General features: G+C 39.7%; 1 protein-coding gene and 1 long non-coding RNA gene across 3 annotated transcripts in view; one reads left to right on the forward strand and one right to left on the reverse strand.

Annotated features, from left to right (window-relative positions):
* LOC119523002 overlaps window positions 1–23,642 on the reverse strand; it is an 85,326-nt gene extending 61,684 nt beyond the window's left edge. Inside the window, exons 1-2 of the long non-coding RNA XR_005214582.1 lie at window positions 23,145–23,642; window positions 22,960–23,050 (exon numbers count right to left, since the gene is read on the reverse strand). This is a non-coding gene — a long non-coding RNA (uncharacterized LOC119523002). The remainder of the gene's footprint in view (window positions 1–22,959; window positions 23,051–23,144) is intronic.
* EDARADD (EDAR associated death domain) overlaps window positions 1–26,472 on the forward strand; it is a 73,227-nt gene extending 46,755 nt beyond the window's left edge. For both annotated transcript variants that reach the window (XM_037821739.1, XM_037821743.1), the window contains exons 5-6: window positions 13,309–13,354; window positions 25,520–26,472. In XM_037821739.1, coding sequence (XP_037677667.1) covers window positions 13,309–13,354; window positions 25,520–25,902 — 429 coding nt within the window. In that variant the 3' untranslated portion in view covers window positions 25,903–26,472. The remainder of the gene's footprint in view (window positions 1–13,308; window positions 13,355–25,519) is intronic.
* The last annotated feature ends 1,133 nt before the right edge of the window (window positions 26,473–27,605 follow it).

Below are 27,605 nucleotides of genomic sequence, written 5' to 3' on the forward strand. Positions count from 1 at the left end.
TGATTCCTGGATTCCTACCTTCCTCCTGGCACCCCTGCCCACCCTGCCGTTCAGGAAGAGACCAGAGCCCTGTCTATTGTGCCCTGTCTCCCAAGCCAGGTGCTTTGTAGAGGGATGGCTTGGCATTGCTCATCCTGACAATTTAGGAAACGGGCCAGGGGCCAGACACCCAGTTTACAACTTGACATCTTTAGATCAGAAGGGGACCTTAGAAATAATTTTGTTCAGTCCTTTGTTTTACAGAAGTGGGAATCTGTGGCCCAGTGGATAAATTTGCTTCTAGCCAGATACTTGATGAAGGGCAGAGTTGGAACCTGGAGCTTCAATCAGTGTCCTACACTCCCCGGGGATATCCAGCATTTCTGAGTTAGTAGCAGTAGGTGTTCCCAGTTGCTGCTGGGCCTCTTGCCTTGCCTAATCCAAGGAAATGTTAGGCTTTTCTGCAGTCCTATCAGTCTGGCAGAATAGCATGGGGTAAAAGCTGCTGCAACAAAATTGGCAAATGGAGGGATTAACTCCTTTCTTTAAATTGGACTGAAAGGCAGCTGGCAAATCCCATACAACAACCTCATTGCCTTGGCAGAGGAATGGTCCTACCAGACTACCTGCAAACCCAAAGTAATTAAGTGCATTATAATAACAGGGAATGGACCCAACCAGCACTCGCTGTAGATGATATCTTACGTGAGTCAATCCAGCAGGCCCCTGCCTGCTCTTCTTGATACACAACAATCCTTTCAAGCTCCAACAAGATCTGTTTAATAGATTGGTGAGTGTTTTTCGTTTTTCCTCTAAGGGAAAATCAGATCATTCTGGTTTTAAGGAATACTTGGTGGTGTCTTACTTCACCCTTGATATGAAGTTTAGAGAATGAGGAACCAATGCTACTGAGTAAAATCAGAAGATAGGAAGAATAGAGCTTTCCCTAAATTGTATACTTGGTATTTTTAATTCTGGTAAGAGGGACTCACTTCAGCCTTCTAGCCACATTCTACCTGCCCAAACAGACTATACTTTCTTGAAACAAGCGGGGGAGGCTCTGTGACACAGAGCTGTCTGGGCATTTAGAGAAGGGTGAAAGAATTTCAAAGGGTTGGAGTCACTAGATTGGAAATCAGCTGTTCTGTGAATTGGGACATCACTAATCTTGCTTGACTTGCTCCTCATTCTCCCAGCTTTGTCTTTTTTCCTGCTTTGTTTATCCACCTTTCCCATCAGTCTATAGAGTTGACCATCACCTCTAGGAAGGTGATCAAGGATGTTATTTTAGAATAACTACCATAACCACTAGAAAGTTAAAACTAACTGAATAATACCAGGTGGACTTTGTGAGGGCCTTTATTTATTTATTTATTTATTTATTTATTTTTTGGATTTTTAAAAAAGCTTTTATTCTAAAATCATATATACAACCTAACATTTCTCCTTTTAACCACATTCAAATACATAATTCAATGCTGTTAATTAACATTCACAATGTTGTGCTACCGTCGCCACCATCCATTACCAAAACTGTTCCATAGTCCCAAATAGAAACCCTATTCATTTTAAGCCTTAACTCCCTATTCCCTATGCCCACTTTGTCCCCTGTAACCTATATTCTGTATTCTGACTCTAGGAGTTTGCTTATTCTAATTATTTCATATCATGAGGTCATATGATATTTGCCATTTTATCTCTGGCTTATTTCACTCACCATGATATCTTCAAGGTTCATCCATGTTGTTGCATTTATCAAAGCTTCATTCCTTTTTTGACTGAATGATATTGCATTGTATGTATATACATTTTGTTTATCCATTCTTTGGTTGATGGATAGCTGGATTGCTTCCATCTTTTGGCAATTGTGAATAATGCTGTGAACATCGGTGTGAATATATCTGTTCGAATTCCTGCTTTCAGTTCTTCTGGGTATTTACCTAACCGAGGGATTACTGGGTCATATAGTAATTCTATATTTAATTCTTCAAGGAACTGCCAAACTGTCTTCCACAGTGGCTGCACCATTTTACATTCCTACCAGCAATGAATGAGTGTTTCTGTTTCTCCATATTCTCTCCAACCCTTGTTAATTGTCTGCTTTTTAAAATAGTTACCATTCTGTAGGGGTGAAATGGTATCTCATATGGTTTTTTTTTTTTTAATCTTCATTTTATTGAGATATATTCACATACCACGCAGTCATACAAAACAAATCGTACATTTGATTGTTCACAGTACCGTTACATAGTTGTACATTCATCACCTAAATCAATCCCTGACACCTTCATTAGCACACACACAAAAATAATAAGAATAATAATTAAAGTGAAAAAGAGCAATTGAAGTAAAAAAGAACACTGGGTACCTTTGTATGTTTGTTTCCTTCCCCTATCTTTCTACTCATCCCTCCATAAACTAGACAAAGTGGAGTGTGGTCCTTATGGTTTTCCCAATCCCATTGTCACCCCTCATAAGCTACATTTTTATACAATTGTCTTCGAGATTCATAGGTTCTGGGTTGTAGTTTGATAGTTTCAGGTATCCACCACCAGCTACCCCAATTCTTTAGAACCTAAAAAGGGTTGTCTAAATTGTGCGTAAGAGTGCCCACCAGAGCGACCTCTCAGCTCCTTTTGGAATCTCTCTGCTACTGAAGCTTATTTCATTTCCTTTCACATCCCCCTTTTGGTCAAGAAGATGTTCTGTGAGGGCCTTTAAAAATCACTTTTTTGTCTTTTGCTACCCTACACAATTTTCACATAAACAGATAAAGATCTGATTCTATCTCCCATTGGTTCTTTTTTTTTCATTGTTTTTGTTTTTGTTTTTTTATTAACTCTTTTTTTAATTAACTATTAACTATAATCAAAAAAAAATTTTTTTTAAACATACAATGAAAAAACATTCCAAACTATAACAAGGCAGTAAGAAAAAGACAACTAACCTAATATAACTACTTTACTTCCAACATGTTCCTACTCTACCCCAAGAAAATAACCTACTATAGCAACATTTCTGTGAATTTGTTCCTACCATACTCACCAGAAATTAACAAACCATAGTCATTCCTGGGGATTCCCAGAATGTTAAATTTACCCATGATAGCTTATCTGTTCTTATTGGGTTATTGTTCCCCCTTCATTAATTGCTCTCTATTGCTAGTTCCCCTACATTCTACATTATAAACCATTTATTTTACATTTTTTCAATGTTCATATTAGTGGTAGCATATGATATTTCTTTTTTTTGTGCCTGGCTTATTTCGCTCAGCATTGTCTTCAAGATTCATCCACGTTGTCATATGTTTCATGACATCGTTCCTTCTTACTGCTGCATAGTATTGTATCGTGTGTATATATCACATTTTATTTATCCACTTATCTGTTGAAGGACATTTGGGTTGTTTCCATCTCTTGGCAATTGTGAATAATGTTGCTATGAACATTGGCGTGCAGATATCTGTTCGTGTCACTGCTTTCCGATCTTCCGGGTATATACCGAGAAGTGCAATTGCTAGCTCGAAGGGTAACTCTATATGTAGTTTTCTAAGGAACCGCCAGACTGACTTCCAGAGTGGCTGAACCATTATACAGTCCCACCAACAAATAAGAGTTCCAGTTTCTCCACATCCTCTCCAGCACTCCCACTGATTCTTAACTTCCTCAAGTTGTGTTATTCTGCTTCTCTTAGGTATACTTTAGCAAACCTGAATTGTGATCTTCCAATGACCTTCCTCCCCACTGAACTTACCCACCCATGGGAATGATCACATTATCACTCAGGACAAACTCTCCACCTCCAGGCCCCAGGTTCTGAAGTTCTCCTCTCTGACCACGGTCTTTTCTCTTTTCTTTCTTTTTCTTTCTTCACGCCCTCTGCAAAGTTTAACTCTCCATCTCCACTCCTCCTTTTATTTCTAAAGTGTTAGTCCCTGCAGGCTTCACTTACAGCCCACTTAATACCTCTTTCAGGAGAGCTGCTTGCTAAGGTAGTTTCTGTCCTTGTGTGCCAATTAGCAGCATCTATTACTCCCTGATCTAGCAATCCCACTTTAAGGACTCAATCCTATATAAATAATAGCAGAGTGTAAGATATACAGTGTGGTGTTTGAAATAGAAGAGTTGCAGATAACTCACATGCCTACTAATAGGAATTGGTTGAATAATTTGTGATAGAGCAACACTATGTAATACTATGGAACTATTTTTAAAAAAAGATCGCTGACATTAAAAGACGTCCATGATCTATTGTTACACAAATACAGCAAGTTGTAGACCAATATGTTGCATTTTTTTTTGGTGCATACACACACGCATATACACATACACAGGTCGTGAGTATGGCTATAACTAAGGAATCTGGAAGGATGTGCCCAGATTGTAATCAATAGTTACTGCTAAGAAATCAATAGTTACCACTAAGAAGTGAAATGGGATTGAGGTAAAGGGTTTTCACATTTTTTAAACAGTATGATTTTGAGTAATTTTTACTTTTTTGTGTCTATTTTCAGTATTTTTTCAAATGAAAAAAAATGTAGTAAGTCATCCAAAAATTTAGACTGGAATCTAGGCTCAGTAAACTTCTCATATATTAACACTTGAAATCAAGTGGGCTTCCTTCAGTTAACATGTAAATAGGCATCACAGGAGATTTGAGGAATTTATTAATAAACTTCCTCATCAAACAACTTTGGATTAGTCTGTACTCTGGCATCATTTATCCTGTGGCCCTGTGTCAGTGAATGGAATAAATACAAGCAAAACATGCCTTGCCTCTCTGTAATATACATATTCTCATAGTCTACTTGTATTTGCATGTATAAACCATAATCCTCTGTAAAGTGCTTTGTGATATTTCTTAACAATAATCAACCATACTTCATACACAAAGGGAAAACCCCTCCATCTTTCATCTTTGAAACCATAGCAAAGGTATGAAATTACACTTGAGCATGCCAGCCTCAAAGCCACAGGAACGGCTACTATAGTTTTTGACCCGCATTTCAACTCCAGAAGTAGCAAATCTCCCTTGTAATTGGATAGAAAACTCACCAAAGAGAAGAAGGAATTAAATGTATACAAACCCACAGGTTTGCTCTAATCGTCACAAAACACAGGATTATTCATTTTAAATTTCCATTCTTCCTTATTTGGGTATTTCATCTTCAGTGAAACTTTCCCTGTTCCCTGAGGTCTCCCTTGAATTCTCACCCACCTCTGTGCTCCCCTGGCATTCTTTTTGTGCCTTTTTAATACATTATTCCTTGTGGTATCAATATTCATGTACTTGTCTTTGTCCCACTACTGGATTAAAACCTGGAGGCAGCAGGGACATTTCTCCTTTGTCTATATATTCCAGTGCCTAGTAGGGTCTCTTACACTTTTGGGTGCTCAATAAATGCATCCTAAATTAAATACATTTTTAAAGCCATTTCTGGAACATACTTTTGAATAAACGGATATGAAGTATAGGATACTTCAATAAAGAGCAAATATAAATTAAAAACTGGATAAATACCAACAGCTATTATAATAATAATTAATTAATTTGCAGGGGAAAAAAAAAACAAAACAAAACTACGTGTCAGTTGGCTTTTTGGGAAAACCCAACAGGAGATTCACAGTCTAATACTAATGTTTAGAAGTGGATAGTCATTAAACATATTCAGAAGAATTATATAGAAACTGGGACTGCCTTGAAAATTCATATCACTGAAAGCTGCTTGAGTTCCACTGGCTGTGTGAAGTGACAAAGTTTCTGAACTGTCTAAATGCATGCTATATAAACCCTGTTAGCAAAATACACTCAGGTGTTTAAAATCATATTTTCAAAACCATTTACTAAATTATTTTTTAAAGAAGAGAGAGCTCCTCATCTTGTGCTGCTGAACCCTATTCCATTTCTCAGCTCGGATCTAGTGGCCCAGTGATGCCACAGGGCTGGGCCTCCATGCCCAAGTCACAGCCCCCTAGCCCCATGGACTCCAGTTCCTAGACCCACTCCTAGCCTCCTTTTGAGGATTGCCATAGGCCCTGGGTGATATTCTGCTGGATGCTAAGTGTCACTTGCCCACATTCCCTACTGGCCTGGTCTACCCCTCTGAGTATCCGAGTGGAGCCCTCAAACTCCTCCTGGAAATTCCTGCACCCATTGCTGCTGAAGCCATCACAGAACTTGCCGCATCCTTTGCCTCCTGTGCCTTGTCCATGAGCTGGACTTCTGTCTGCAAGCCCATCTCAGGCCATTCCTCAGAGCTGATCTCGTCATGGAGGCAGGTCTCAGGCCAACCTCCAAGTATCCTGTTATTTTAAGAGACCACTTTGCAATAACTCTGATTTCAGTTAATTGAAGTGACATATTTCTAACAAAGCATCTGAGCTCAGTGCCAGGGCTACACAAGAGAATAAGGCACTAGCTCCACTCTTCACAGGGCACCGAGGTAAGTGCCATAAAAAAGGTCTGCATAGGATGATAATTGAAGAAGCAAGGGCTTGGAGGAGGCAAGGGATGGGACTTGAAGATGAAAAGACACCATTTCTTCAGAGATGAACATGAAGAAGGAAAATGATAGGAGCAAATCCAGAGACATCTAGAGGGAGGTGAGGACTACATTTGCCCACACCTCGGAGACTGAGGGAGCAGGGATAGGTACAGGGCCATCAGCAGAGTGGAAAAGGTTTGGAATAAGACCACAGGGACCTCAGGATGACAATTAGAGGGGAATCCAAGAATTACCAAAGAGCTGCTGGGACCAGGTAGCACGAATGTGAGATATTTGTAGTTTCTTTTTCCCCAGCAGCACTCATCAGTTTTGAGCAAAACTGGCAGAGTGGAGTTTATGTAGAGTTAAGGACTGGCACAAATCCTCAACTGACAGACAGTTCTAGGGTGTTCTTAAGCAGATTACTAAGACGCTTGACAGTGACTAAGTGGACAGGAATACAGGGGAAACCAGAAGGGAATTTGAGGGGATGGAGACCACAGAACTGGGGACCAAACAGGGTCAAAGGGAATGAGGGAAGGGGAAAGGAAAAGCACCGTGAAGAATGTGATCCATCCACTGGCTTGGAGAAAGCAGACACTCCCTTCTATGTTGAAGTCTTCTTTTCCTCCCTCTCTCCTTCCCTTTCTTCAGCAGATATTTGGTGCTAACTCTGTCTCAGGCACGCCCTACTCACTGTGGTACAACACAGACAAGGTCCTAGCCTCGTGGTCTATAGTCTGGTGCAGAGGAGAGAGTCTCCAACCCTCTACACCCAGCATCTCAAGCACTCCCTCGGGGCGGCACACACAGGAGATGACAGAGATACCCTCAGGCACATTTCGGTTTTGAAAAGTCTTCCTAGAGAGAGTGACATCTAAGCCAACACCTCAAAAATAAAAGGAAAATAAGCAGATAAATGGGATGGGGAATGTAGCATCCAGGCACATATGACCACATATGTGTTCTCAAAAAAAAAAGACTCCACCTTCACTACCAACCTTAAAACTCTAGCTTTTAACCATTCTACTAGAACTTTCCAAAATTACTACTCATTCCTCATTACCAAATCTTGTCTTTACTTGGCCCTCAGATTCCATGACCTTTGTGCAACTTTTGAAGCTGTAGCCACCTGCCTTTCTTCCCTCTTCTCTGTGAACCCCTGCTCTGCTTTCCTTCCTCACTCCTTCCCTTGCCACTGTCAAGTAGGTATTCAGGTGTTCCTCAAGGTTGTAGTCCCCACATCTTGCTCTCCATTGTCAATTTCTTCTTCCATAATGACTTCAACATCCATATTTATATGTCCTGTCCTGGCCTTTCCCAAGCACCATGTTTTCAACTCTCCCTGGACACCACCACTTGTCCATGGGCATCTTAAACTCGTGGTCTTTGAGTTTGACATCATTGTCTTATCTACCATCTCTTTATACCTTGCTCTCCACTGAAACTCTTTTCACTAGTCCCCTAATGATTCTATCTCTACAGTAGCTCTTGCATTATGCCCTCCTCTCTGGGTAAGTGATTTGGCTTCTCATTAATCCTTGCCTATGAGTCAGTCATGGTTTCCCCCCTGGTCACCATGCCTTGAGGCTCTCCCCACTACCCAGTCTGTTGTATACACTACTGCCAAGTGACTATTACCTGCTGAGCTCCCAGCAGTTCTACTTGTGCCCTGCTTCTGACAAGAGCCCTTTAGTGACTTCACATTGTCTCCCAAATAAAGACCAGATCTTTAGACAGGTTTTCTGGCCTCAGTGTGGTCTCAGTCCATTTTTTCCAGTCTTATCTCCCCTCTCGTGGCCTTTGCTTAAGAATGCCCTGTTACTTACCACAGGTTCCCCATGTTTTTCCTGTCTACTCGCAAAGACCTGTGGCTAAATGCCCCTCTTCCCAAGTCTTCACTGTCCAATCATCTGCAAAGCCCATCTCAAACTTTTCTGTCTTGAAGGAATCTCCTAGGATGTTTTTCATCAGAAGAATCCTCTCCCTTCTGATCTTTTGTATCTCCCTGATGGAGCACGCAGTCTTCTGCCTTGTATTTTAGTTATTTCTTTGCATCTGCCGTGAGGTCAAGAACTCAGGTTTTTTATCTTCCTATACAATGGCTCCAACTGGAGGCTTGTAGATCTTAGCTGGCTCAATTTAAATAGTTGTTGAATAAATGCAAGAATGTGGTTTAAGAAAGATGATAAAAACCACAAGCATTAGTCTTTTCAGATTTTATTCTTGGAAAACTAACCTAAAAAGTAGCATAATATAATAGTCAGAGCCAAGAATAAAGATTGTAGATATGAATCTAAATTCTCCCTTCATCAACTTTCACAAGTAATTCTGAGTCATGTTCCCTGTCTCTATCACAGTGATGATTCTGGCCAGATATTGACTTTGGTGAAATTTTATCTAGATTATGAGAAATTAAATCAAATATGCCATGTAATGTAATAATGTAATAGGTAAGTTCATGTTTTAGCCAGGACCTCATTCTTTCCACAAAATTTGTCAAGTTCTAACATTTGTGTCCCTTCACATGACCTGAAGTTCCTGTTTGTTTGCTCAGCACTAGTTTCCAACTCAGCAGAACCATGACTCTGTTGATAAAAGAGCACACCTGCCCTGTCCTGCTGGAGTTTTGCAGATGTGAAAAGGCAGGTCTCTACATGACCTGGTGAATGGTGAATAGTGTTCCTAATATCTTGCAGCTTCTGTCTTTAGCCTTGTAAAAGTAAAAGGTTGCATGGAAAGAAGATTTTTGTTCTTTCAGAGATTTCTTAAAACTCTTACAAACTTTCTCTCTCATACAGACACACACACACACACACACACACACACACACACACACACACACACACACACACACACACACCCCTGAGTGAAGGAAATGTGAGAGGAAAGTACGACTTCAAGTAAATGAAACAAATTTGTATGAATTATGGTGAGCAGCTTGTTTTTTCCTTCCAGTAAAGACTGTAGCCAGGGAGGGGATTCAAAGAGAAGGAAAAAATATTTAGATTAGTTAGGGAGAAAAATATGACTGCTAAGACATGGGAATTGCTTCTTGTGTAGAAAAAAAAAATTAGGCTATGATTAGGCAAATGTGTAGACCCTGCTGAGACATGGGATTTTATGAGCATGCAAAGAGGAGAAAGAAAGGCTTTTCAGGTGATTAAGAGAAAAAGACTGTTTAAAATACATTGAAAGCAGGGAGTTAGCATTTTTTAAGGTGAAACTCAGAGACCTGAGAATGTAAAAGCACCTTAGAGGTGAGTTTATCCAATGCCCAAATAAGACCCAGAATTGGTAAGCAATTTGCCTAAAGTTACTAGTGTAGCTGGGACTAAAACCCAAGTCTTTTGCTCCAAGTCTAGTACTTCTGCAATTTCAAGGATGGAGGAAGAGACATCAGGTGCTGAAAGAGATTTTAGTTCTATAAAAGTGAAGCTAACAATGAACAAATGAATATTGGGACTGGTCTCCTCTGCTGACTTAATTGAAAACACTTAAAAACACACACACCTTTCCCACCACCCATTACTAGAAATTTCCCATCACCCCAAACAGAAACCCTACACTCATTTCTTATTAACTCCCATTGCCCCTTCCCCCACTTCTTGTAAACCATACTCTACTTTTCATCTCTGAGATCATATTCTCTGATACTTTCTTTGTGTTTACCGTGGGGCTTAAATTTAACAACTTAAGTCTATAACATAATCTTGTTTTCTTTGATACCAACTTAACTTCAATAGGACACATAAAGTATGTTCCTATACTCCTCCATTCCCCCACCTTTATGTAGTTCTCATCAAAAATTACATATTTTACATTGAGTCCAAAACCACTGATTTATCACTTTATGTATTTTAGATCCTGTAGGAAGTAAATAGTGGAGTTACAAATCAAAAATACAGTAGTATTGGTATTTATATTTACCATGTGATTTTTACTGGAAATCTTTATTTCTTCATGTGGTTTCAGTCAATTGTTTAGTGTCCCTTCCTTTCAGCCTGTACAATTCCCTTTAGCATTTCTTATAGGACTGATCTACTGGTGATGAAGTCCCTTAGCTTTTGATTATCTGGGAATGTTTTCATCTCCCCCTGATTTTTAACCTTCAGGTGTTTGTGAATTTTCTAAGTCTCTGATGATTATTGACTTCTATTTGTATTCCATTGTGGTCAGAGAATGTGCTTTGAATAATTTCAATTTTTTTAAAATTTATTGAGGCTTGTTTTATGTCCCAGCCTATGGTCTATTCTGGAGAAAGTTCCATGATCACTAGAGAAGAATGTGTATCCTGGTGATTTGAGATGTAATGTTCTATATATGTCTGTTAAATTTCTCTATCTCTCCCTCTCCTTTCTTTGTTTCTCTGTTGGTAAGGCTCCCTTTAGTATCTGAAGTAGGGCAGGTCTTTTATTAGCAAAATCCGTCAGCATTTGTCTGTCTGTGAAAAATTTAAGCTCTCCCTCAAATTTGAAGGAGAGTTTTGCTGGATAAAGTATTCTTGGTTGGAAATTTTTCTCTCTCAGTATTTTAAATATGTCATGCCACTTCCTTCTCACCTCCATGGTGCTGCTGAGTAGTCACTGCTTAGTCTTACATTGTTTCCTTTGTATGTGATGAATTGCTTTTCTCTTGCTGCTTTCAGAACTTGCTCCTTCTCTTCAGTATTTGATAGTCTGATCAGAATATGTCTTGGAGTGGGTTTATTTGGATTTATTCTGTTTGGAGTTCGCTGGGCATTTATGCTTTGTGTATTTATATCGTGTAGAAGGTTTGGGAAGTTTTCCCCAACAATTTCTTTGAATACTCTTTCTAGACCTTTACCCTTCTCTTCCCCTTCTGAGACACCAATGAGTCTTAAATTTGGATGTTTTATTTTATCTATCATATCCTTGAGATCCATTTCAATTTTTCCAAATTTTTTCCCCATTCTTTCTTTTGTTCTTTCATTTTCCATTCTGTGGTTCTCGAGGTTGCTGAGTCATTGTTCAGCTTCCTCTAGTCTTGTACTATGAGTATCCAGAATCTTTTTAATTTGGTCAACAGTTTCTTTTCTTTCCATAAGATCATCTATTTTTTTTTATTTACTCTTGCAATTTCTTCTTTATGCTCTTCTAAGGTCTTCTTCATGTCCTTTATATCCTGTGCCATGCTCTCATTGTTTGTCTTTAGTTCTTTGATTAATTGCTCCATATACTATGTCTCCTCTGATCTTTTGATTTCGATGTTTGGGTTTGGGTTATCCATATCATCTGGTTTTTCATATGCTTTAAAATTTTATGTTGTTTTTGGACTCTTGCCATTTGCTTTACTTGATAGGGTTCTTTTAGGATATGAAGGATTATTCAGTCACCAATCTCTCATTTGTCAGATCTACAGCTTGGTGGTGTACACTTTCTCTAACTAACCGTGAGTCACCTATTCCCCTGAAGTCAGTTCTCCCCAACTTTGTCTTTGTGGTGTGTGGGGGTCTGGTTCTTGTGGGGTCCAATTGGTGCACCAAGTTTGGGTATGGTGTTGGTGCTGTCCGCCCTGAATGTGGGGCATTTGTCTGAGTGGTTAGGGGGGCAGGGCAGCTTTAATAATCAAACCTCCCAGGTGTTCCTGGAGATTTAAGGCTGTTGCAAGAGTCTTAAACCTTCATTTCAGTCTTGTCACAGATTGTCTCTGCCGCTGACCCACAAGTCCTTGGTATTGGTGTAGGGTCCCTGGGATTTCAGGTGGGTTCCTCTTCCCAGCCATGCCCTTCTACAGCCTTTGCTGAGGGAAGGCTGTGCTACGTCACAAGTGCATGCCGTCTCTCAAGGAAAGGCCTGGGCCGCCGGGCCGTGCAGGGGCATTCCCAGCCTGCTGTAAAGATGGCTGAATGGGGCATGTTAATTTCCCCCTTTTCACACAGCTCCGCCTTCCCAGCTCTGGGAAAATTAGCTGTGGGTGCGCAAAAGGCTATTGTCTACCCCTGATATTGTGGCGTGTGCACGTGTTGCCAGAAACACTTCCCGTCACACTGGCTCCCTTGGCGCGGCTCTGAGCTGTAGCTCCAGTGCCGGGCAAGAGCATTCCCAGCCCGCCGGGGAGACGGCTGTAAGGTGCGTGTTTTTTGTCCCCTTTTGGCTCCCCTCTGCCCTCCTTGCTCCGAGACGACTAGCAGTGGGTGCACAAAAGGCTATCTTCCATGCCAGATACTGAGGTGTTCGCTCAGCCCTTTCCTGCTGTGCTTCACTGTGTGGTTCTCGGTGCCATATCTGCAGCCACTTTTGGGTTTTTTTAAAAAAGAAGTAGTCCACCTCCAAACGCCAACCCACAGTTTCCCCACACTGCAGCCTGGCTGCCGGACATTCAGCTGGCTTACTCACTCATTTCAGAACACAGACTCCTGGTTTCACCAAGTGCACGGTCCCTGTGGATTTAGCAGACCCTGTCCAGCTGGTGCATCACTGGAACTGGTGTTCTGGGTCACTTTCTGGCCTCTGTTTAGTATTTTTCATAGAGGTGTTTTTTTTGCCATCTCTCCTAGCCACCATCTTAGGTTCCTCTGTGGATACATTTTTAAAATAGGGACACTAATTCATTTAACAAGTATTTATTGAGTGCCTACTGTGTACCTGGCACTATTCTTGGCATTGGGACACAGCACTGTGAGCAAACAGACAAAAGCCCTGCCCTCATGGAGCTTATATTCTAGATGGAGAGACACAGTTCATGACCCATTAAAATTCCATTCCTAACATCCATATCTTCCATAGATTTTGGTGGAAATTTAATTAAATTGGTAATATTTCTATTCTCATACAGGTATGATTTTAATGAAGGTTGTTTTGTTTTGTTTTGTTGGTTTTTAGGGAGAAGAACATGGCTTTCCAGACAGTACTGAAGATACACTTTCAGGTAAATGATTTTGACTCTAATGAGATCTGGGCTTCAATGAGAAAGAGAATTTGAGAATGTGTTTATCATTAGCTTTAAAAATCTGTAGTATGGACAGCCACTGTCAAAAAAAAAGCTGAAAAAGAGCCCAGACTTCAATTAGTGATATGAATGAAGCAGGTCTGGTTAAGACCAGGGCAAGCCAGGCCAAAGGGTAAAGGTTGAAACTGATTGTGTTTTAAAACTTCAACTTTCATATGAGACCAAGGGAATAGATATCTATTTGGTACAGGATCTAAATTTTCTAAACGGTACAACTCTACAGTCGATTTTTTCAAACACCACAATTGCATGGAACTTTGAATAGGAAGTGAGATACGGTAGGTTAGTATAGGCTGGAGTGAAATAGTGACACATCCCAGAGTAATTTGGACAGATAATAAAAAATATATTTACAGCCTCCCCCTCCCCAGCCCCGAGGATCTGGGGGAAGGTGCGGATGTGTTGGACATCCTCACCTGGACTGGTGTTGATGTTGTCACAAACATTGGGACTGGCGGTTTGATGTGCTGAGCCCTTGAGCATGGGACTTGCCCTTATGAAGCTCATTACCACAAAGGAGAGTCTAAAGTTGTATGTAATGGTGCCTAAGAGTCTCCCCCTGAGTACCTCTTTGTTGCTCAGATGTGGCCCTCTCTCTCTCTAACTGAGCCATCTCGACAGGTGAACTCGCTGCCCTCCCCCCTACGTGGGACCATGACTCCCAGGGGTGTAAATCTCCCTGGCAACGCAGAGTATGACTCCCAGGGGATGAATGTGGACCCGGCATCGTGGGACTGAGAGTATCTTCTTGACCAAAAGGGGGATGCAAAATGAGACGAAAATAGTTTCAGTGGCTGAGAGATTCCAAATGGAGTCGAGAGGTCACTCTGGTGGACATTCTTATGCACTATATAGATAACACCTCTTAGGCTTTAATGTATTGGAATAGCTAGAAGTAAATACCTGAAACTACCAAACTCCAACCCAGCAGTCTGGACTCCTGAAGACAATTATATAATAATGTAGATTACAAGGGGTGACAGTGTGATTCTGAAGACCTTGTGGATCACACCCCCTTTATCTAGTGTATGGATGAGTGGAGGAATGGGGATAAAAACTAAAGGACAAACGGGGTGGGATGGGGAGATGATTTGGGTGTTCTTTTTTCACTTTTATTTTTTATTCTTGTTCTGGTTCTTTCTGATGTAAGGAAAATGTTCAGAGATAGATTGTGGTGATGAATGCATAACTATGTTATCATACTGTGGACAGTGGATTGTATATCATGGATGATTGTATGGTGTGTGAATGTATTTCAATAAAACTGAATTTAATAAAAAAAAATTTGTAGTATGGAACATGTAGTATGTCATGGTAAAAAGCAAGGAAATCTATATCTAATGAGACTCCACAAAAGTCTTCAAAGAGTACTTTCTCTGAGCTAACCTTACTTTGCTTGTGAGGGGCCCAGCAGGTCACAAAGGAGCAGACCCTCCCTTTGCATCTGAGAGCCACAGCCTTGGCAGGGAAGGATGGATGGTGGGTGAGAGCCACTCCCCCTGGGATTAGGCAAATCAAATCAGCTTGTCCACCATCCATCTCAGTTCCCTCTCTCTGTCTCTGGGCACATCGGTAGCCAATGGAGCACATCCTGACATTAGGCCATATCTAACATCCCCGTGCCTTTTCCTGCTTTTATTGAATTTAACCAAAGAAACATGAAAGCTTGCTCCCCACTGCCAATTTTTATCATAAGACAGAAATTTTGGTAATTTTAGATGTCTTGTTAATATAATCATGGGGGAATATGGAGTGAGGATTAAAACAAGCTACATAACCAAAATGATAATTTTTAAAAAATTAAAACCCCACCAACATTTTCTACATTTTTTAAAATATATATTGAATGATCAGAGTCATCAGAGTTTTGGTTGTTTCTTTTTGAGTGGAGTGGGGGGTTGATCAATAAAACTCTCAGGAGCAGCTGCAATCTGCCATCAAACCCAGACCGTGTAAAGGTAAACAGTTTGAAAATCAGAACATGCAGTGTATACTCAACTTTTTTTTTTCCTTAGAAATCATGATAAGAAAATACCCAAATATGTGAACAGCAATTATCTCAGGGTGGTGAGATTCTAGGTGACTTTATTTTTCATTCAACAGATTTTTATTTATTAAAGACCCACTGTACACAGGGATCTCTAAGGAGGTCATAAGGCAAAAGTACAGTTCTGGGAGACAGAAGTTAGAGTTCTGGGACAGGCCTAATGTCCAGGGTTCCATAGCACATACCCCATTGGAACACTCACCTTCCTTGGACCACATCCCACCCTGACCAGAGGCCTGGGCTACTGGCTAATGAGGAATTCCTCTTCTACCAAGGCTGCAGCTGACAGAGGCTCAAATTAGAAGTACCTAACTGAAGGATGTAGGGTTGGAGAAAGCAAAAGCAATTTTTATTTTTTTCTACTATTCTATATTTCTAAAATTTCTAACGTGAACAGGTATCAGAAAAATCTAGAAAAAAATTTTAATCAATATATGCAAATGTATATGTAACAAATGATCAGATATAGGCAAATATGCATACATGCATGGTGAAATTACCAGAATAATATCCAAAATTTTGACCATGATTAGTGTAGGTGAGGAGAGCATTAATTTTTATTTTTGGCATATGCTCATCTGAATTTTCAGAATTTCTGTGACAACAATGTGTTCTTTTATAATAATAATTAAAAAAAAAAAAACCTGTATTTTAACCTTTAAAGGACTAACACCCCACACATTAATCTGAAATCTTAGCTAAAATAAAAATGAATAAAGAAACTTGATTAGGAATATCAATAAACCCTCCCAGAAATAAATATTTCACAGTGATAGCCCATAGTATTTTGGTACATTGTGGACCTGCCCTTGGGCCATTCTCCAGAGCAGAAATGGTGCTAAGTTATATCTTTAGCTCCAAGTAGCCTGCCACATAGAGGGGTAGGGAGGTTTTTGTTTTGTTTTGTTTTGTTCTGTTTCTATAAACAAAACAAATGAGAAACATTGGGTTAATGGCTTTGTTCAACTGCTTTGAACAGTTGTTCAGTTTTGAACAACTGACAAAAGCAAATGTTTTTGTCTTTGAATGAGGGTAGCAACTTAAGATTTATGTTTTATTTTAGAAATATTAATTTAGCACTTACTGTGTACCAGCACTCTTCTAAGCAGTTTACTAACGTAGCTCACCTAATCCTGAGGACAACTCTGTGCATAAGTCCTACCATTTTCTTCATTGCATGGGTGCAGTGCCCGAGGCAGCGAGAGGTTAAGTGGCCCACGCTGGGTCACACAGGGAGTCAATGGGACTCGAGGTCCGGTGGCCCAGAGCCCAGCACCCACACCAGGCTGCCTCTTGTGAACACAGCGTGGTAATACTGCACCATCTTAGCTCAGACTTCCAACTTCAGCTGGAACAAAGCCAAAGCCCAAACCTGCCCAGTCCCCAGCCCACCAAAAAGTCAGTCTCTGAGCCCCTGAAACACCTTTCACAAAAGCGTCCACATAGTCCACGGATGAGGCACTCAGGCCTTGAGTCAGAGCCTGGCTTCCGTTTAACTCGGGGAATTTGAAAACCTTTGCTGTCTGTTATCCAATCTACAGCTGAGTAAAATAAGCAATATGGGAAGGGAGGAAGGCTTGACTAAGGAAGGGGGGACAAAGACTGCAGAAATGACAGCTAACAGTTTGTAATAAAGAGAAAGAATACAATTCAGAATTAGCCACCACTAGGAAAGCAAAGCCCCCTCGGTGGAGCCCTTGAATATAGAAGCAATCATCCCTGCGGGTAGGGCACAAAAAAGTAAAACACAGTCACAGTGATGCCCTGGACTAAAAACCACAGCAGTTAAACTAAATAAATTATGTTCCCTCTACCTTGTTAAAGAAGACATGAAGTTTTACAGTGTTTTTATACAAAATGAAAATGTTTGGGCACTAAAGGAGTAAGGCTCAGTTATTCAAAAATCCATGAAATTGGAAGACCTCATTTCCCCAATGTAACCAATAAATTGAAGCTTTACTCTTATGTTTAGAAACTCAAGTAATTTAAGAAAAACTCTGCTTCTTGTATACCTCATAGTGACGGCAGAGATGACATGGAACTTGGCATTTTCTGTACCTGTTCTGTGGAAGCAGTTGCTATTTTTAAGATAATGAGTTTCTGAAGACCACACAAAATCCAAAATTTGTATAATCTAGAACTTACTTCTCCAAAGAAATGAATGTAAAATAGGATTTTTATTTTTTTCAAATTTGGCACATAAAGTGAGACTTTAATATCTTTGTGTCACATTATTTCAGAACCCCATGGTTCAAATTCATATAAAATTCTACCATGCCAGGTCCTTTTTTACATAAGAGTTTAATTCTTTTTTTCATGTATCCTCTACAAGAAGTAGATAATAGAAAGCACTGCACTTTTTTTTGATGATAAAATTAAGGCCTAAAATGATTTACTTACCTAAATCCACCCAATTTTTCAGACTCCAAAGTGCTGCCTCCAAACTGACGTCTTCATAAAAGGATGTTTTAAAGTGAGAAAAATGAAATCATGTTGCTTCCCTTGGGTTAAGGGATCAAGCACCCACTCAAAGCCCTTGGATCTGCTTCTTAGTAGATAAAAGTAGTTCTTCCTCACTTTCTAGCTCAAAGCATATGAGCTACATTTGATGAATAATGTGGCGTATGTGTATCCCAGTGATTTATCAGTCATAAACTGACATTTTAAGAATATTTATTTCCGACCACATTGGAAACCACAGAAATAAGCATGAATTTACACCCTTAATAAATACAACTACAGAAGTATTTGAGTCTACTTTGACACTCGGTGTTATGCAGGCTCCAAATCTGATAATTTATGGACACCTGGGATAGAATTGTTTTATTTCATAACCTCAATACTTTGCTATCTCTCAAGCTGCCAATTTGAAAGGCTTACTGTTTGATTGTTTTGAGCTAACTTAATACCTGGTTATCCTGGGAAATATCATTATAAACTATTTGAGGGCTAACGGTTGTACTAGAGTGTACTGGAAGGAAACTCCCACATGGTAGTAGTTCTCAAAAAGCCAGTGTGCAAGATAAAACAACACCTCACCTGCAGGCAGACATATTAAGGCAATCTGTGATCCACTGCCAACATCCTGACTGGAGTCATTTTCTAGGCCCAACTAATAATGACCTTTGTGAATTTTGAAGCTTGTTCCAAATTCAAAATTAACTGTTAATTGACAGGTATTTTATAACCTGCCAGCCCCAAATTCAAGAGTTAGATACGGCGCCATTGGACATTAACTCTTTCTTACAATTGTTTTAAGTGACACAGACATACCTTTTTGATGAACATACTTGATTCCTGCCTACTTCTTTAGAGTATAAGTCATTTTCTTCCCCCTTTGAAGGGTGTGTGAGAGAAATGACAAGTTGTAATAAGGGTACGAGAGAACAATGCCCTGTAGGAAAATCCATTCATCTACTTCTAGAGTGAGGAAACAATTCCCAGACTCTTCATCACCAAACAAACATGGTATCTCTCAATTCCCCAATCCAATTTCTAAATGAAATTCTAAGTAGCTGTGCTCCATGTTGGCAAGCCCTTCTGACAAAGTCCTTCTTAGAAGTCTTTAAGGCAGTAGGGTTCCCAACCTTGGCTGCACATTAGAATTCATGGGGAGCTTTGAAAACTTCCCATGTCCTGCTGGCACCCCAGACCAATTAAATAAGAATCTGGGCTGGGTGAGACCCAGATGTCAGTATTTTGTAAATTTCCCCAGGTGATTCCAGCTTGACTCCAAGGCTGAGAACTGAAGGCTTTAAAGACTGTTGGTTATTATCTCTCACCCCAACAAGTTCTTTTGCTGTGTGTTTACAGTGTGCTAGAGGACGGGGTTTTAATGGATTATCTCACGACAACTTTGTGAGGTTGGTTGTCGTTATCCCCATTAATTCAGAGTGAGAAAATGGGTTTAGCAAACTCGGTAACCTGTCCAGGCTGCACAGCTGCACAGTGTTAGCTGGTGCCCGACATTAACCTTTACAGAACCACAGTGTACTCCTTCTCCATGGCAACCAGTAATCTTTCTTCTGCCTTGCATATACTCAGCACTAAAAATGGTCTCAGTTGATTTGAAAATTTCTAGATATTGTTTCATGGGCTGCCCAGAGGTTTCTAATTTAACTATCTCTTTATTTCATACTCTTCATGCATTTGATGTATTCAACAAATATTATTGAGCACTTACTATGTGTCTGTCATACAGTGGGTGGCATCAAAGTCCCTTTCCTCTTGGAGCTCATATTTAGTTGAGAGAGACAGACAATAAACACAAAATAAATAAGTCAGACATTCCATATGGTGGTTGGTGCCTTGAAGAAAATAAACCAGGATAACGGGATGCCTATCAGGGGAAGGGTTTCACTTTAGCTAAGTAGATGCATAGAAATCTGAGTAATGAAGAGGAGCTAGATGTGTACAGATCTGAGGGGAGAGGACTCCAGGGAGAGAAGCTGGCTGGTGCAAAGGCCCTGAGGCAGAAAATAAAATACCCTGAGAAGGCAAGCCTCTAGGAAGTTGTAGCACTGTATTTAATGAGCTCCACCTAACGCAGATCCAGAATCATCGTGATGATTCAGGATTATGTATGTAAAGGACTCAGTGCTGGGTATATATCAGTCAATAAATGACAGTCTCTCTAATGATGAAAAACCACCAAGAAACCTGGTTCTTACTCTCCTGCCAAATTCTTCCTTAGTCTGAGCCAGCACTCAAACTAGACTTACAGAAAGCAAATCTTCCTGGGATTTTGGTCTCTAAGATAAGAAGTCAACATAAATTAATGTTATGTTCCATTCTTGCTTTGCATTGGTGGAAAATGCACAATTGTCAAAACATGGCATGTGATTACCTTAATTATTAAAGAATCTAAGTGAATTTTTATACATAATTAACTTCTTTCAAAAGCTCTCTGCTTTACTCCCCAAATAAAGAATTGACTTGTCTTTTTTTAAGACCAATTCTGTACTATTTTTGATCAATATCTGTTTTTGATCAATATCTGTTTACTGTCAGCAGACACAGGCTGCATTCTCTTTCCTTTATAGTAAGTTCTCTATTCAGGTTCTAAAATTTCATCAAGCAATAATATATTAATGTATCTTGTCTCTTGAGAAGAAAGCACAGTTCTCATTCGTTCATTTAGCAAGCAATTTTTGTATTCTACTGTACAGCAATCCTGTGCTTATCTTTTCAGAAGCACCAAATAATAATCCATTTTTTCCCATTTCTGATTAAAATTTCTTTGGTCCCAAGTATTTCTACCCCTGCAATTGTTTCTTTCTCAGGGCATCACCCTGCCCATCCTTTCATGTGCAATATTACATGATAGGTTTTTTTTTTTTTTTCAGTATGGCAGAACAAAATGAACTTGATAGGAAAAAAAAAATGTTTCTCCCACTTAAGTCCCCTGGAGGGCTAATTATAGTTTGTGATTTTAACAGGTTGCTTTAAATTCACTGATGTTGGCAGTCCATTTAGATTCTAATTCATTTGTGCTGTTGGAAATACAAAAAGAAAAATAAACCAGAAGATCTTTTGGCACATAATTTATCTGAAAACAAACTGATACATGGTCAGTGTAATATAAAAGCTTCTCATATACTAGGTTTAAAGGAGCTTCACAGAAAACTTACTGGTGTTCTTATTCCTCTTCTTGACACTAAATAAGAAAACATTGCCAACACTGAATCTTACAAAGACAGGACTAGAAAGGGACCTTCAGGTACTATTACATATATAGTTTTGGACTTAGAGGTTTAAATTCTACTTTATTTTCCTAAAACATTACTCTCTCTCTCTCTGCATGTACATGTGTATATATGTGTGTGTGTGTGTGTGTGTGTGTGTGTGTGTGTGTGTGTGTGTGTGTGTGTGTGTGTGTGTGTATGTATATATGTAGCCAAATGATTATAGAGATTTAGGAAATACCCATAATCAAAAAGAAAATTAAAATCACTTGAGTTTTCTCTACCCAGAATCAACCCTTGTTAACATTTTTGTTTTACATCCTTCTGGACATTTCTCCAAGCTGGTGCATGTAAATCATATATTACATATAATATATGATTTACATGGAGTTAAATGCCTGTATCATTTGTTTTTACAAAAACTGGATTATCCATATTCTTTGGTAACCTGCTCTCTTTTCCACTTGATGCATTGTTAATTTGACCCTACCTTTAAAATAAGGGCAAAGGGAATTCCAGATCTCCCTTAATACCTCTCATTTAGTGAGAAACAACCCTCACCATTTAAAAGTTTTTTTTTTTAATAACTAAATTTTTGCTCCACCTGTCCCTAAAGTCTTACTTCCTTATACACCATTTTTAATGTAGCTGAAAAATAATCCTATATTTCACAGACATTTAATTCGACACACTGCAGAGGGATGTGGATCTGTTTAGGGAATTTAGGGTGTAATGAGGAGCAAGAAAACCACATAGATTATTTCACTAGGAGGCTGAGTCAGGAGATGCAAACCAAAGGAGGTCAAGATTGAGTGGGACAGCATTTTGGGTAAGAATAGGGAAGACTTCATAGAAGGAAGTGAATCTGAAGTGGTTTTATAGGTTGGATAAAGTACAGGGGAGGAAGAGAAGTTCAATAAAGTTCAGCGAGAGAGGGAAGGAAGGCATTCTGATCATAGAGCAAGCACAAGAAGAGGTGTGGAAGTAGAAAAATGTAAGGTATATTTTTTAACCTAGGAAATTAACAAAGATTTCTGAAACTACTATCAGTGCTGACACAGGTGAAGTGAGATACGCACCATCTTTATACTCTGTTATCAGTGTAAATTGGAAGGGCCTTTATTTCTAGACAGCAATTTGGGACCTACATATCAATAGCTTTAGGATATTCATGTCTTTTGACCTAATAATCCTGTTACAGATGAGATGATTAAAGATGTGGTCCAAAATTTATGGACAGGTGTCTGTATTGCATTGTTTTTCATAGTTGTGAGAATTTGGGAGAACCTAAATATCCAATAATTTATCCAACATTCCATAATTGTGTATATTTTCTAAATTTTCTACACTGAACTTATATCAGTTTTTTAAAAGTTTAATTAAACTTTTTAACAGAAAATGCCAGGTTATCTGTTCAGGGAATTGAGTATCCCATTTGGCTGGAGCACAGGTTGTGTTTAAACAAGCCATTGGGAAATAAGGCAGAAAGAGCGGCACAGACAGCTGTGAATGGAAGGCTGGGATTTGGTAACTGGTTGGATTCAGTAAAAAAGTCTTTAAGGAATTTAGAAACCCTAAGTGTAAACTGGGGAGTGGGTGTATTTTCGATGCATGGGGGAAATTTTTTAAGTACTGTTTTGTGTCCCTTGAGTTAGTGCTGTCACCTGGACATCAAGAAGAGGCTTCCAAGTAGTCAGTTCTGGAGCCAAGGAGAGTAGACAGGCCAATCATTCATTTATTCACTCACTCCTGCTTTCACGTAATCACTCAACAAGTACCGGGTAGGCACTTACTTTATGCCAAGGGCTGTGCTGAGTCCTGCAGATGCAAAGACAGGGGGCCTTGTAGAGGTGACTGATCAGTTGTGGCAGTGGAGAAGATCACCTGGGTGGGGGGGGGGGGGGCGGAATATGGAGAGAGGAAAGCTTAGGGCTAAGAGCAGAATGAGGGTACCTCCTTATAATTTGCAAGGACTCACCCATGAGACAGGCTGGGCTCTCAGCATGTCAGGCAGTTGAGGAAAGGGATGAGGCCAGGACTTGAAGATGTGCCTAGAAATATACAACTTGGTTGTAAGAGGGAATCATCAGGGAGGACACAGCCAGCAGTGCAATATAGTGTCCAAAGGGGCAAAAGAGTCTTGAGCTCTGTTCCAGAGGCAGCCACATCCAAGGGAGAGCTGATGGAATGGAGCACTAGCAGCAGCAGGAGGTCCAGGCAGACAGTGATCCTCAGAGTCAGGTGGGGATCAGCTTCCCTCCTCTGGAATTTCTGCCCAGTCAGAACTGGACTCTGGCCAGCAGTGGGGCACTGGGAACTGGGTCCAGTCTCCACAAGGAGTTTGGCAGGAACAAGGCTGGGTCAGAAGCTGCTGGAAGCCAAAGAAGCTGCAGCTTAAGAACTTGGTGAGAAATTGGAGGTAGCAGGCTTTGAATTCTCCTTCTAGAAGTTTAACAGTGAATGAAAGAAGAGAAAGAGAAAGTGGCTTCAGCAAGGGTAGTTTAAGGTGGTGGTTGTTTTTAGGATAGAGGAACTTTACACATATTTTTTGATAAGGGAGAGAGAATCAGTTGAGGTGGGTGGTCAAAGATTAGGAGGAAAAAGTTAATAACTAATGAAACCAATTCAAGTGGTAAGCTCCAAGGTTGAAATTTAGTTGGGTAAAGAAGAGAACTGCTCCATTGATAAATCTTCTCTATGCTAAGCTAAACAAAATGTTTATTAATGTAATACATTGTTTTAGTTATTACAGAAGTATAACACCTAACACCACTAGAAAAAGTTTGGAAAATAGAAAAATAATCCTACCATATTAACATAATAGCTATTGTTATTTTTGTACATTTTCTTTCCTAGTACTAACATACAATTTCACATAGTTCTAATCATGGAGTACCTACATTCTTTATATCTTGAATTTTTCACTTAATGTTGCAGCACAAGCATTTTCTAGGTGGCTACATAGTCTGCATGATTATTTAAATAGTATTCCATCAAGTAATACAATAATTTCCTTCCTATTCCCCTAACTTTAGACATTTAAATTGTTTAAACATTTGCTAATATAAATAACACTGTTATAAACACTTTCATGTATAGACATATTTCAGATTATATTCATAGACTAGACCCCAAAAGTCATATTCATAGGTCGAAGGATATAAGCACGATTTTCATGGCTCTTGCTTTGTTATCTTTTAATTTATATTTGCCTCAAAGTTGCTGGCTCTTGATCTTTTGGTTACCAAAGTGACTCCCTCTTGCCAAATTCTTTACTTTCCTAAATTGAGAAGTCCAGGACTCAATTTAGTGTTATACATAGTAAAGGTCATCATAACCTTCCCCATAATGTGACAGGCCAGTGACTTCTAACATAGCCATTGGCTGTTAAAATCTGAATTCAGGGCTCATGAGATTCAGGGTTGTTGCAGAATTTAAGTTGCTTAAGTTGGCACATTTTGCAGACATGGCTTAATAATTTATTATAAATTATTTGCCAACACCTCTTGCCTACTAACTTCATCCTCCTACTGACATGCTTCCTACTAATCAAATGAGGCTAAAAATGACAGAATATAAGAATGCTGCCCTTCTACTGGGATGGGGTGCTCTTGAGGGTGAGAGCTCAGCTCAAAAGCTTCCCGCTCGGCCAGCCCAGTTTCCATCTCACTGCACACACCTCGGGCCATTGGCACTGCTTCAAAGGGAGCCCCGTGGGTGAAGAAAACACAGATAAAGGCAAAGGCATGAAAAGGTGGCCATAAATTAAAAACAAGTTTTCTGGCATTATCAGTTATCACTCACTTTCAAATATGCATGTGGAGTGGATATGCCAGTTTCTTTCTTTTTTTTTTTTTAAGACCTTATAAAGAATTGTGCAATCCTTTATACCCTAACTTGCTGTGTTTGGTGTTAAAAAGCTGTCAGGCTTGACTTGAAACTTGGAAGTGGGTAAGGGTTGCAGTGCATGCAAGTATGAGCTGGTTACTCCGAGGGCACAGCAGGGTGCTGGTAAGAGTCTGACTCCCCTGGACTGGTTATTTGCATCCAGAGAGCAGTTTCCTGGAGCCCTCATCTCGGGTCAGTGGTCTCACAGGTGCACACTATAAGACATAGAGACCCTTAGAAAGACAGTGAAACAGGCTTCACAAAAACTTACTCTGCTTCCAGCAACACAACTCATTTTGTCTGTCTGTTGTAGATAGCATACAGAAATGAGCATTCTGTAAGATATACTATGTTATATTTACACTGATGCCACTGACAATTCAGCAGGACAATTGAGGTTGTGAGAATTGACTACATGTTTTAGGCCACTTGTTGACATGCTGGATATATTGTTTCTCCCTGCAGATATAAGCAAGGACAGATCCTGTAAAGAAAATTGTACTTGTTCCTTATGCTTGCTCCGGGCCCCCAACATAAGTGACTTGCTCAATGATCAGGACTTACTAGACGTAATCAGGATAAAGCTGGATCCGTGTCACCCAACGGTAAAAAACTGGAGGAATTTTGCGAGCAAATGGGGCATGCCTTATGATGAATTATGTTTCCTGGAGCAGAGGCCACAGAGCCCCACCTTGGAGTTCTTGCTCCGGAACAGTGAGAGGACTGTGGAGCAGCTGATGGAGCTCTGCAGGCTCTACCACAGGGCTGATGTGGAGAAGGTCCTGCGGAGATGGGTGGAGGAGGAGTGGCCCAAGAGGGGCTGTGGAGACCACCCCAGGCACTTCTAGAGCTTCTCCTTCCTTCATTGGCCTCTTTGGACACTGAAACAGCCACAGGTTCAGGGGGGAATGTTAATCTGTTCTTTTTTAAGTTTAGGATAAAGACATGGAACAGAGGGCATTTGTTTTCCCCAAAGCAGGTGGTTTTGTGGAGAGGTAGGTTTTGTTTTGGTGGTGGATTTTTCTTGTTTATGTTTGCACATTAATTTAATATGTGAATCTGGAATTGAGAAAAATATTTTGTAGACTCAGAGGGAGGCCAAAGCCTATGAGCAGAAGGGATTCATGTCATTGTGAAAATAAAATTGCCCTCTCCCTTAAATACCGCTGAAGGTTTAAACACAATAGGGCCTACAGTTGTTGATGGCCCCCAGCAATCATCATACATGAGAACCTTCAAGATCCATGGCATTCCCACAGCTTAGAAGAAAACAACACTGAGAAATTACTCTGTTTTATCTGTTACTTTTTTATAAAAAGTACTTACATGAATTAATGGGCTGTTGGTATTATGTTGCCATTCTCTTCAGAACACATGTGCCATTTTTATTCAAATACTTTTATAATCTGTGCACAATAAAAAATGTCATTTGCTCAAGTATTTTTAAAATACAAAAAGCAATGGTTATTGAGAAGTCAAAATCAGGAAATTTGAGGGTAATAAGGGCCATGGGAATGGTGGTGCCCTTTTGTTACCCATGACTTTCTAAAAGATTCATTTACTATTTACTTTTACATCTTTTAATTGGGCTGAGTGTTCCTCCCCTGAGATGAAGCTCAGTTAAAAAATAAACAAGGAACAGTAGGTGCCTTGTTAAAATGCGACCACGTCTAGTGCCTGCTCTAGTCCTAACTTAAAACAGGACCCAACAACACTACATAGCAGTTTAGCCAAGAAGAGAGAATTTTAAATGGCTGGAGAGGGTATGCATTAAAATCCAAATTTTAAATAATTTTAAAACAAATGAGAAAAATCTAATGCTCCTATCTGATGGTTCGGGGGAGTGGAGTGTGGGACTAGGAGGGCACGTAATTGGAGAGATTAGATTTTCTAGGCTTTTTTTTTGGCGGGGGGGGTGGCGGACAGAAGAGAGAATAAAGCAAAGCTCTGGTTGGCTTCGCAATCTATTGAAGTGCTATTTGCTTTTGCCTATGGGTTTAGAAAATAAAGCATTTCATTCAATTTGGGGGATTCTGTAGAAGTCCCTGATTAAAATAAGCAAAAATGATTAATAACACTAATTGGAGTACAACAGAAAGATTAAGATTAACTCAAAAGAAAGTTATTTTCTAAGCTACCAACATCTTTTCCATTAACAATGACTTCTGTTAGGTTGCCAACACATAAAATCAGCTTTATCATTAAATGTATAGCAAAAACTACTACAGAGATTTGCTCATTACTTCTGACTTGGTATTAATCACAACCAGTTCATCTTCCCTTATAAGATTTATGGCAAGATGTATTTAAAATAACAGCCAGTAATAAAATGTAGAGATTTTTAAAAAGTAGATTAATTTGCAAATTGTTGTTCAATGAGGTAACTAAATAAATCAAATAAATATTTCACATTGACAGGCATGTTGGAGACACCATACAGAAATTGTAAGGGGGAGTTTAGTCTTCTAGGACTTTGGTTTTATATACCAGGTTCTCGTTAAGCTACATGTGCCATGTTCTCATTACTTAGTTCAAAATTTACTGTGAGAAA

Source organism: Choloepus didactylus, chromosome 2 (genome assembly GCF_015220235.1).
Source record: "Choloepus didactylus isolate mChoDid1 chromosome 2, mChoDid1.pri, whole genome shotgun sequence".
In the NCBI taxonomy this organism is placed as follows: Eukaryota; Metazoa; Chordata; class Mammalia; order Pilosa; family Megalonychidae; genus Choloepus; species Choloepus didactylus.